This window comes from Polypterus senegalus, chromosome 3 (genome assembly GCF_016835505.1).
Source record: "Polypterus senegalus isolate Bchr_013 chromosome 3, ASM1683550v1, whole genome shotgun sequence".
NCBI lineage: Eukaryota > Metazoa > Chordata > Cladistia > Polypteriformes > Polypteridae > Polypterus > Polypterus senegalus.
In genome coordinates, this window is record NC_053156.1 from 125,361,066 (window position 1) to 125,372,618 (window position 11,553).

The following is an 11,553-nucleotide window of genomic DNA, read 5'->3' on the forward strand; positions in this document are numbered from 1 at the left end:
TTAGGTTATAGTCATTCCCTTTCAAATGCATAATCAACACTTGCTACTACTTAATGGCCCCTTATGAACACGTACCTTTCATGTTGCAGGACTGCTCACCTGCCAAGATGGCTGTCTTTAAGAGCAATAATGCCAATAACCACAGAGACATGAGAGCCTGTCTAGTATGATGAACGTGAACACAAATTCATCCATCAGCAATGGCCTTCTCAGTCACCAGAACTGGACCCATTTGAGCTTTTAAGGAAAATTGCAGAATGTCACTTCTGCTCATTTGTATTACCTCCATTAAATTATACGTTTACTGGCTTTCTCATAGAGTATTGGTTTTTATTTCTGTTATGTTTAATTTCACATGCTGACAGATCCAAAGATCTGCTGTTCCTCTTAAACTTATATTAACTGACTTTACATTGGTGAGTGCAGCACTAAGCTTACATTGAATGTCTGTTCCTGCATGTATATGCACCTCATTTGAGCACAGTAGCTTTTTTACTTTTCTTCTGTGACTTGCTAGAAGAAGGGACCTCAACCTTATTATTTGCACAGCAGGGTCTTAAACTGAGACAGAATCATGTTATCACTTGTGCAGAACGACTTTTGTTCATGCATCATCAGAATGTGTTATTGCTGGTGATTGTTTTCAAGACTTAGAGGGCTTCATTTTCTCCCCATATTCAATGAGGTAGGAACATCAAGTTGGGATGAACCAGAATGTACATTTCTGGCAGCCTTAATGTTATTATGTCCACAGATAAGGAAAAGGTTTTTTATTTGTGCTACATTTATTAATTTTTCAGCCCTTGCTTTTATCTAGTTAAACATTTCTAAATAAATCTTGAGTTATCTACAGCAAAACTTAGACTTCTCTTGCTTTCCGCTCACATCCCAAGTGTTTCAGGCCCCTATTATGATAGCAATGAGTGGTCCCCAATTTTGCAAATGGCAATATAGAAGACAAATTAAACTTGATATACAGTAAGAATATTTTGTTATTAAACATACACATTTATTTATTTTTATAGTTATTTATAGATATTATAGTGTTATTTTTGGATTTGCTTATATGGTCATAATAAAAGAGATTAACGAATATACAAATTATATCAACACAACTAGTAAATTAAAAAATTATACAAAGCTCCATCATGCTACAACTTAAAGAAAAAAAAATGAAAAAAAATCTGTGTTTTCAATGTGTTTACCTCAAATAAAAATATAGTAGCTCCAGGCTGGTCTTCAGTACAAAGCACAACTTAGCAATTAACTGAATTAAATGCAGCAATGACACAAATTATTTTCTTGGCTGATGCTGACTGCTGAGTGTCTTAGGTACAAGTTGCTTTTGCCAAAAAGCTGAACTGCAACAAAAGAGGCAGAAAAATAACTAGCATATATTTGTGCTCCCATCTGCTGTCTAAAGCTTTTACCCAGTTCAAGGTTGTTGCAATCCAGTGTCTATCCTAGCAGCATTGAAATGGAAGGCAGAATCCACCACTGGACAAGAGAGTCAATGCATTGTAGAGCAGATTCAGGCATGCACACTTACTCACTTGAAACAGGGACAATCAGGAGTTATGAGTTCCTACTAATCTGCAAGCCTTTGGAATGTGGGAGGAAAACTAGAATACCCAAAATATATGCAGCAAAAAGCGAGAATGTGCAAATTCCATACAGACAGTGCCTAGACCGAGATTTAAACCTAGGGCAGTAGAAATGTAAGGCACAAGAACTAATCACTAACTAACTACACCCCCATGCTGCCAGACAGCTTTAGCAGTCATTTTTCTTGTCTCATCTTGACTCGTTTACTATATAGCCTAACTACATCCCAACCATAAAATCATCACTCTTGGTCACCTTTTAAGTCCAAAGTCAAAACACTACTTACAGGGTGTTTCAACATAACCCATTGGGTTAGGTCAGAGGTGCCCAATGCGTTGATTGCAATCAACCGGTAGATTGTAAAGGTAGTGCAGGTAGATTGCGTTGCATTCAAAAAAAAATTTTTTTAAATGTTAGCCTATCATATATCCTCCCTATGGCATTTGCCACTTGATTGACATACAGGGCGGCCAGACTGAGATCTCCTTTCTTCTAAGACACTGGTCATCCTGCACGCATGATCAAACACGTGAGCTACTGCAAAACTCCGGCTGTGATCTAGTCAGCCTTCCAATTTATATCGACTAAAGAAGGGATTCAAAAAAAATTTGTTTGGGGAGGTTATGGGCTTTATGTGGAATTGTAAGAGGATTTTTTTCTCACAATGTCACAATCGAAGTGTGTTTGTCTGATCTGTCAATCTATCATTGCTATTCCAAAGAAGGAAAATGTGGAAAGGCACTTTGAACTGTTCATAAAAACTACGAAACTGACTTCCTTCCGAAAAGCGATCTGAGAAAGAGAAAGGAGAGGGAACTAAAATCGCAGTTAAATCGGACAGCTGTCATTTTTCATTCGGCTGAATTCAAAAGCTTCTTTACTGCATTATTTGGCTGTACTTATTTATGCGAGTTAGCCTTTTCCCACATGACGATTATTAAATCCAAATACTGTAGTGACCATAAATGTATTGAATTGTTATTGTGCCATAAAGGTTATTCAGTTATGCAAGGTACGACAACATATATTTTATGTATAAAGTATACTCAGTATATATATACAGTGTATATATATAGCATTTTTAATGTAGGTAGATCATTTCGACTTGGTCATTTTAAAAGCAGCTTGCAAGCCGAAAAATTGTGGGCACCCCTGGGTTAGGTGATCAATAGTTCCTTGGACATGCCTTGAACCACCATATTCTACTGTCTCTTCTCTTATAATCTCATCTCTTATCATGGTTTCTCCATTTATGTAGCACCTGTACTGTAATTAGACCCATTGCCCAACCTCTAAATTACTGACACTAAATCCCTTATTTAATTAAACACTCATGTGATTACTGGAGCATATATGTATTTATTCAGACAAGGTTGTACCCCCAAAACAACAGACACTCAAATAAGAAGAGCTACAGCCATACCCAGAGACAACTTCCTAGAATACAAAACAAAGACAAGAAGAACCACATCCCCCTTGTTGTCACCTACAACCCACATCTTGAAGCACTTTGAAAAATTATAAAAGAACTTCATCCAATGCTACACAATGACCAAACAGTGAAAAATGTATTTCCAGAACCTCCCCTCTTGGCATACAGACAACTGCCAAACCTGCAGCAACTAATTGTCCAAAGCACCCTAAGTGAGCCAACAGAAAATGGTACATCTCCCTGCCTACAGAATAGATGTAAAACATGTGCTCACATGTATAATACAGACCGTGTGATCATACCACACTGCCGACTAGAACATCGCATAAAGGGATCATTCTCCTGCAGATCATCTAATGTGGTCTACCTAATTCTCTGTATGACATGTCCTGACACTGCACTCTATATGGGAGAAACTGGGCAAACACTCCACCACAGAATGAATTTACACAAGTTCCACATTAAACGTGGCAACAGAGATGTTCCTCTAGCAGCCCACTTTAACAGACATGGACACTCTGAGAGGGACTTTAAAGTCACAGTGCTTATGGGCCACTTCAGAACACAGCAAGGGAGAAAAGAATGGGAAGTTAAACGCATGCTAAAATGTAACACATTACAACATGGTTTAAATAGAGACAAGAGTTTTATGGCCAGACATGAGGATTGTTTGCATCTCTCGACTGTCCCAGACAGCCTGTCTACAGACCTACATTGTATTGAAAAACTCATCAGAAACTTCAAAAGACTTTGGCTGGACAGTTATCTTATCAAAGGATCTTGACTATACATTGTTCTCCTCTCTTGCTTAATGAATCTTAGCCTGAAGAGGTCTATTCATTTTTTACATTTAAGATGTCTCACTTAGAGGTTTTCCAATGTTGTATCTGTCCTAGTTTCTGTATAAGCACAGGGAACTCCAGTTTCTGTATTACATCTTGCCTGAAGGAGGGGTCTGAGTTGCCGCGAAAGGTTGCATATTGTAATCTTTTTAGTTAGCCAATAAAAGGTGTGATTTTTCTTGACTTCTTGATACATTCAGTGCAAACCCTAGTAATAGAACTTGATCATTGACTGCTTTTCATTATCAAAAGGAGCTGCTAGGAAACAGATGACACATCTGAAGGCATCATTCCAGTTATTTTAACTAAAAACAAGAACACTGAAGAAGGCATACTTTTACAATTAATTACAGCAAAGGAGGGCAATCTTCGTTACGTCATTTTTTCCCTGGGCAGTACCAGGTGGTTATAAGAATATTTCTATATTCTCAGCTCCAGCAGGGAGTTGGAACCTATCATTGAAGCATTGGACTCAAGACAAGAACTAGTCCTGAATGAGATTGTGGTCCATCGAGAGTCATGCTCACTTGTACTCTGTCTAAATTTAGAGTCATCAATTGATCTAACCAGCATATCATATTCTGGTGTGACGTCTCATTATGGTTAAAAATCTTGTTAAGTTCATAGAGCTGCAGCTACTCCAGTTTAACAGTCCAAAACACTTTCTTTCTTTCTTTCTTTCTTTCTTTGCTGCTTCCAATGTTCCTTGGTTCCAGTTGACTGTCCACTAGAGGTTAAGAGCCCACCCCTGTGACATGCAACTCTAATTGACGAAATCAAACCAATTTCATTTTATGGCACTAAGTTTCAGAGAGTTCTAGAGTGCTATGACTGAGTTGGGAATATTACACTACTCAATTGATGGTAAAAGGCATGCGCTGCAACTGGCCACACCTCATCGCGATCTTCTTAAAACCATAGCTATGACTAAAATCAGGAGTATAGTCATGTACTGTGATATGCTAGTTAAATCAGACTACACAGCAAAACAAAGATGGATCGACTGGACTTAACTTCGACACAAACAACATTGAAATCTGGAGGTGTGGGGCAACCGTGCTAACCCCTGGAATGCTTCTGTAACATTAAATTAATCCAACAATAATTAATCTTGCTCCACTGTGTCAGCAGTTACAAAATGTATTGAAATAATGGATTTTAACCTTTATTTAAATGGTGAAACTGAGAGGTAGAGATAAGAGAAATGACTGTAATATTACTCCCGTAAGGTTATTCACCTTTGTCTCCTTCCTTGGCTGCTCTCCAATACCACCACAATCTTCCACGGCTCCTTCCATGGAGCTCCATGTGCTCTCAACTTCCTTGTGAATTACTCATTCTGCACTTTCACTCTGCTGTTTCTGCCTCACACTGTTTTTGAGATAAGAAGTAGCATCATTTATTTTACATTCCCCAACTCAATAAGCCATATTCCCTGGCCAATTAATTTAAGAAGTGGAGAAACATCTAGGAAGTGCTTGCAGGTAATTTCTGTCTAGCTGCACTTCCAGTTCCACACTCTGCCTTCGAATAAATGTTGCCATGCTTTTGCACATGGAGAAAAACTTCATACACTCACAATATACAAGACACTTGAGATGCACATACTGTAGCTGTAGCTGCCATGCCTGCACTGAAGGGTTACTAATCTAGCAGTACATTATGCTTCCACATGCTAGGATTAAAAACCTGGAGCCAATCCAGGAAGCATCAGGAGAAGGCTAGGAATCAACTCTGGATGGTTTATAGTTTATTAAATTGTAATGATTATTTTCACTAACTTCCTTGAATCGTCTTCTAAGTATAGAATGAAAATGTAGAGCAGAAATATTCCTTGTCTCTGAATATATCAGAGTGTATCAGAGTTGTCAGCTTTTCTTTTTGTTTTTGTCTTTTTTTAACAAAGAATTACCTACTGTTATCACTTTATTCAAGAGAAGCTACAATTCTGTCACTAGTAGTGAGTCAAATGGAGACTTCATAAAGCAAAATGCGATTGATTAAAATCCATCACTGCAAGATGAAAACTGAAAGACTGGATCAGGAAAATTTCATATCAGAATTTGAGACATATTTAACCTTGAGAAAGTAATCTAAGTTTATCTTATCTATACACTAAGCTCTGTTTTTACAACTTAAAAAAGTAAAGTGCCAACATGATATTTCAGTGCAGCAGATCAGGTAAGCAGCACAAGGAGTTATAACACATAATAAATAAAATGCATCTGTGCAAACAAATGTCCTTACAAAAGCCTAAAGAGCAGTGGTCACAGCAGGAATGAGCTGCTAAATCAGGCTGATTTCAATTCAGTAAATGATGGCATTCCTGTATATTTTAATATTAATAAGCACATGTATAAAGCAGGCCCAGTCGCCTGACAGGTGCACAACCTTCAGCATGTCTTTAAAGATTTTTTTCTCTTTATTTTTCCCCTTCTTGCCAGTAGTCATTACAGACGAAAAAAAAAAACAAAAACAAAACAAAAAAAAAACTGAAGCATGAAGTTAGTCGTCCTTAAAATCCGAGTCACTTTCCAGAGCTAAAACATGGGCTGATATTTTTCCCCTGAAAAAAGAAATTGACTTTTGTTTCGAGTTTGTGAAAAGTGGGAATCAGGGCCTGGACAATGGGACTCCCCACAGAGCTTGCTGAGTGGAGCCATCTCGAATCAGTCAGCCAAGGCACCAATTAATCCGCTCTTTGTCAACCCAAACCCACCAGCAGCACATCAACACATTTGGCCATTGTTCAGACCTTCATGCAACGGGATTTACCCTTTCCAACAGCCAGTTTTGTCCAAAATAATTCGAGCGGAAGTTTCTCACTGACAATTTCGCCCCAAATAGATAGATTTGTCAGCGTCAACCTGAGTCGCTAGCTTTTCTGGCCACAGGTGAAGGAGCTCTGTTTCTTTTAAACAGAACTCCTATACAGTTGAATGCAATGCTGTCTAAAATTTGAACAAATTCAAAGGTCAGAAGGTGCACTGAAGTGCAGGCTGCACTGCTCAGTGTTATTTGTTAAACAGCCAAAGCGAAATGAAAAAAAAAATTAAGGAGCTGTAATGAGAAATGCACTCACACTATCTGACTTTAACATATTTCCTATTTTTATGTTTATTTAGAAGGCCTAATGGATATAGAGCTTGCTGTTCAAATCCCAGTCTGTATGGAATATGTACAATTTTTGTTTGAGCTTTCTGTGAATGTTCTGGTTTTCATCTCACATCCAAAAGACACACAATATATATAAAGCTAGTTGGCACCTTTATACTGGCTTGTTATGTGTGAGTGTGGATATAAGTGTGAGTGCGCTCAGTGATAGAGTGGGGTGTCATATTGAATCAGTCTCAGGTTTTCACTTGATGCTGCCTGGATAATTAACAACTCCAAATGATTTTAAATTGAAATAAACCTATTTAATAAATCTATGCTTAGGATACAGTGGTTAAGATGTACCACTGTTTAAACACAAAGTGACAAAAATGCATGGAGTGCTTCAGTTTATTTGAAAACTGACATGAGAGATCAGCATAGTCAGGTTTGCTAATGAGTTTGTATGATCATTACGCTCATTTCTGACACTAGAGGAATATGTTTGGGGCTTGCCATAAACTTTGATAAGCTAGTTGAAAGAGCTGCCACAACACACAACAAATAGGTTGTGGACATGTTTACCAGTCATATGATCAACTGAGTTGGGTTAAATCAATTGTTTTCACGAATCTGAGTGGTCAGCTCAACATCACATATCATATTTTAGCAGAATAGATGTAAGACTACTATTGATAGTTGCAGGACACCAACACCAAGAAAAAAAGGGACATTGGAATATCACCAGAAGAGGATTTCTCCATCTTCCACCTGGTATCTTCCAAGGATTACCAGTCAACACTTTGGACCATGACCACCAATGATTTTATTCAAGGTGTGTGTCAATGCTAAGCACGTCTGACTATGTTTGTATTATGTCAGGATTGAATAGCCTGCATTGCCACAGATTGGCATTGGATTCTTCTCAATAATGAATCCTGTATGTCCCTTGGATCTGAAGACCACTGGAATCACAAACACAGATGAGTGGTATTGTTTTTAAGGGTTTGTCAGATGTCAAAATTCTTTGTCTATAGTGGCATTTATTTTATACTACCTGTCCCCCATTCCACCTCGTAGTAGGGAAACAGGACAAACTTTAAAAATCAATAAACAAACAGGTATCACTAGCTAAGCGGAAACAATACGTTTCAACACGTGGTAAGAGGTACACTAACTCAATTGGAGGCTGTCATGTGAGTAAAGGGGGCCCGTCTGGCTCCCTACTCCTGACGTTATGCTTCCCTCTTCCCTTGGCCCACAGCTTCTTCTTCAGATTATCGCAAATAAATTGCTGCCGCAAGCAAACTGTGATACTTAGCTTGATGACAGAAGTCACAAAAATCAACCGTAATGTTCAAGCAAATTATAGAAAAAAACCCAAATCTAAATCTGTTAAGTAGGGGTGTAACGGTACACTAAAATGTAATTTCGGTTCGGTTCACTTTCTTGAGGTACTCGGTTCGGTTAATTTTCGGTACAAAAAAGGCAGGAAAAAAATGACTTTAAATGCTTTTATTTAAAAAAAAAATACAAACAATAGAATTTGTATAAATAAATTAAAGCGACCCATTTGGGTGATATTTCAAATAAATTAGACTCTGAGTTTTAAAACTATTGTAACAATTTAAATAAACAAGTAACAAATGTAAACTTTGAACATGTAGCCGCAACAGCCTGAATATGACAAATAAAACTATTCAAGCTTAAAGTTTTTGGCTAGAAAGATTAATTTATCCACATTTTCTGCAGAAAGCACAGATCTGGTTGCAGTGACAATATCTCCAGCAGTGGAGAAGACCCGTTCACTAGCAACAGAGGTAGCTGGAATACAGAGGTAACGCTTTGCGAGCTTTGCTATGTGTGGGTATGTAGCCTCATGGCCTTTCCACCAAAGAAGAGGATCAGCTTCAAGGGAAAGGCACCCTGAAGCTCTGTACTTACTGACCTCTTCTTGGACCTGCTCCAAAAGGGTTGGTTTACTACTTCCCCCCTGTCTCTGGAAAAGTTCACCAAAAAGTTCAGTCATTACAGACTTCTTAGCTGGAGGTGATCTGGTGGATGATGCCTCTGGAGATGATGAGGATCCAGCTCCTATCTCTGTGGCATCCTCAGTCTGCAAAAAAAAAAGTAATGTTTTGGGGCTAATTAATAATGTAATTAAAAATAAAAAGGGTATTAGATCATAATTTAATACCTCTTCTTCTGTGGTTGTCATCATTTCTGTTATGATGTCGCTGAATATCTTCTGTCTCTCATCATCTTCTATGTGAGGCAAGGCTTTGAATCGGGGGTCCAGGGCTGTGCATTTGTGCAAAAGTCATAGCACACAGAGTATCTTTCTTGCAGGCTTCTTGTGACTGCTAGCTTGACCTCTCTCACAGCAGAACTGTCTTCTTGTTTTGGTGCCATAGAGTGGAGAACAGTAGTTTTCAAGGGGATTATCATGGACACAGACGCTCTGGATTCAGTGCTCATCAGGGTTGTGATTGTTTTTAGAGGTTTAAGTGCTTCAATCACTTCCTCTGCCGTTGCCACTTCTTCGTCATTGAGTGTGTATATATCTTTGTTCTTGAGAGGTTTCTCAGTTAGTGCTGAATATATAGCTGCCTGCTGTTCAGGGTATCTCTGAAGCATGTCATAACTTGAATTCCATCGTGTGGGGACATCTTGAATGAGAGAATGCTTTGGAATATTCAGCATTTCTTGTTTGCTTTCCAGGATGTGCGCTGCTGTGGTGCTTTTGTGAAAACATGTCACAATCTTTCTTACTTTTCCCAGTAATCTAGATATCTGGTTGATGCTTGTTACTTTTTGAGAGGCTAGATTAATGGTGTGTGCAAAACAACCAATCTGAGGGCCCAGTCCTGCTTCTTTTACAGCACTGACAATGTTTTTAGCATTGTCTGTGGTTACAGGAATTGTGGTCCCAGGTCTCTCCAGCTTCCATTCATTCACAGCCTCCTTCAGGTGCTCTGCAAGATTTGTGCTAGTGTGCTGTTCATAAACATGTCTCGTTTGCAGAACGTGATTCCTCATCTCCCATTGTGGCGAAATGAAGTGGACTGTTAAATAGCTCTCTGTTGCGCGTGAAGTCCAACTATCTGTCGTAAGTGAAAGAGAGGGCACCCGCGATAGCTCGCTGACGACATCACTTCTAGTTTTTTCATAAAGTGCTGGTACAACTTTCTGACTAAAGTGAGGATGTGATGGTATTTCGTAGCGAGGCTCAAGAACTTTAATCATATACTTAAAGCCAGCGTTCTCAACAACTGAATATGGACGTAATCCCGTAGCTATGAAGACTCCAATACCATGTGTTATTGCTTTGGCCCGGTCAGAGTTGCTCGCTAGATGTTGTTTAAAAGCTAAAGTTATCGGTGTTACTGTTTGCACCAAGCTGGTTTTCTTTCTTGTATAGGAAACATTCACAGATGGATGGTGCCGTTTTAAGTGTGTTAACATATTAGACGTGTTTCCTGCAGCGTACCCGATCTCCGTGGTGGAACAATGTCGACAAACAACTTTGGATTTATCCACTTGCCGTTGTCCATCGGTAACTTTAACAGGGAAGCCAAAGTGTTCCCAGACAGGAGAACGTAATGAGCTGAGAGGGTCTTCCAGCTCAGGCTTCTCGCTTGGATTTGCCATAACCCCATTTGTCACGTCTGCGAGCTACTGGCGCGCCTCTCCCTTATCCAGTGTCCGACACTCAGAGGCGTCCATGCGGAAACTCACCCAAGACTTTAGTTCCGCTTGGGGTGCTTAGATCGCAGTAGTAATAGATTTAATGAGAAAAAATGCATAAAATATAACCGAAGCGGTACGCAAGTGGACCGAACCGAACATGCAAAACCGAAACGGTTCAATACATCCATGTGAACCGTTACACCCCTACTGTTAAGTAGTTCTCTCACGAAAAGCAGACAGACATACAGATAGACAGAAGGCCTCTGAGGCACAGCTTCACCAGATGTTGAACAAAATAAGTGATAGGTTTCCCTCAAGAATTTAATTTATTGTTAAGATTTTTATAAAGATCCTCATGAGTAGCTTTGTCTTCCAATTTTTGATTATATCCTCAATTTAAATACTTATCTAGAAAAATATTGCTTCCTGTAATATGTAAAATTGTCCTTGTGTAAGGTGCTGAAATGTTGTTTCCTGGTGTCTGCAGTGTTTTCCATACCTATGGGTGTGTGTACTGCATGTCCAAATTTGGGAATGGGTTTGAAGGTTCTCGTCCATAATAAAATACTGATGCTCTGTGCAAGAAAGGACAGAGCCGACTATACTTCCTTAGAACATTGGCGTCATTCAACATCTGCAATAAGATGCTGCAGATGTTCTATCAGACGGTTGTGGCGAGTGCCCTCTTCTACGTGGTGGTGTGATGGGGAGGCAGCATAAAGTAGAGGGACGCCTCATGCCTGGACAAACTTGTGAGGAAGGCAGGCTTTATTATAGGAATGAAGCTGGACAGTTTAACATCCGTGGCAGGGCGATGGGTGCTGAACAGGCTCCTGTCAATCATGGAGAATCCACCTCATCCACTAAACAGTGTCATCTCCAGACAGAGGA

The 11,553-nt window shown here is 39.2% G+C and overlaps 1 protein-coding gene across 1 annotated transcript; it reads right to left on the minus strand.

The window, feature by feature from the left end:
• Positions 1-8,588: 8,588 nt before the first annotated feature.
• LOC120526597 (E3 SUMO-protein ligase ZBED1-like) lies at positions 8,589-10,623 on the minus strand. Its single transcript, XM_039749759.1, has 3 exons — positions 9,363-10,623; positions 9,170-9,273; positions 8,589-9,088 (listed from the first exon to the last, which is right to left on the minus strand). Exons 1-3 carry the CDS (start codon positions 10,621-10,623, stop codon positions 8,669-8,671), a joined length of 1,785 nt encoding a protein of 594 aa, XP_039605693.1. The 3' UTR covers positions 8,589-8,668.
• Positions 10,624-11,553: the final 930 nt, after the last annotated feature.

Excerpts from the sequence above, each read along its gene's own strand:
- LOC120526597 (XM_039749759.1), bottom strand. The coding sequence starts at position 10,623 with ATGGCAAATCCAAGCGAGAAGCCTGAGCTGGAAGACCCTCTCAGCTCA. Across the intron at positions 9,274-9,362 it reads GGCACCAAAACAAGAAGACA|CCCTGGACCCCCGATTCAAA; the intron begins GTTCTGCTGTGA and ends ACAAATGCACAG. Across the intron at positions 9,089-9,169 it reads TGACAACCACAGAAGAAGAG|ACTGAGGATGCCACAGAGAT; the intron begins GTATTAAATTAT and ends TTTTTTTTGCAG.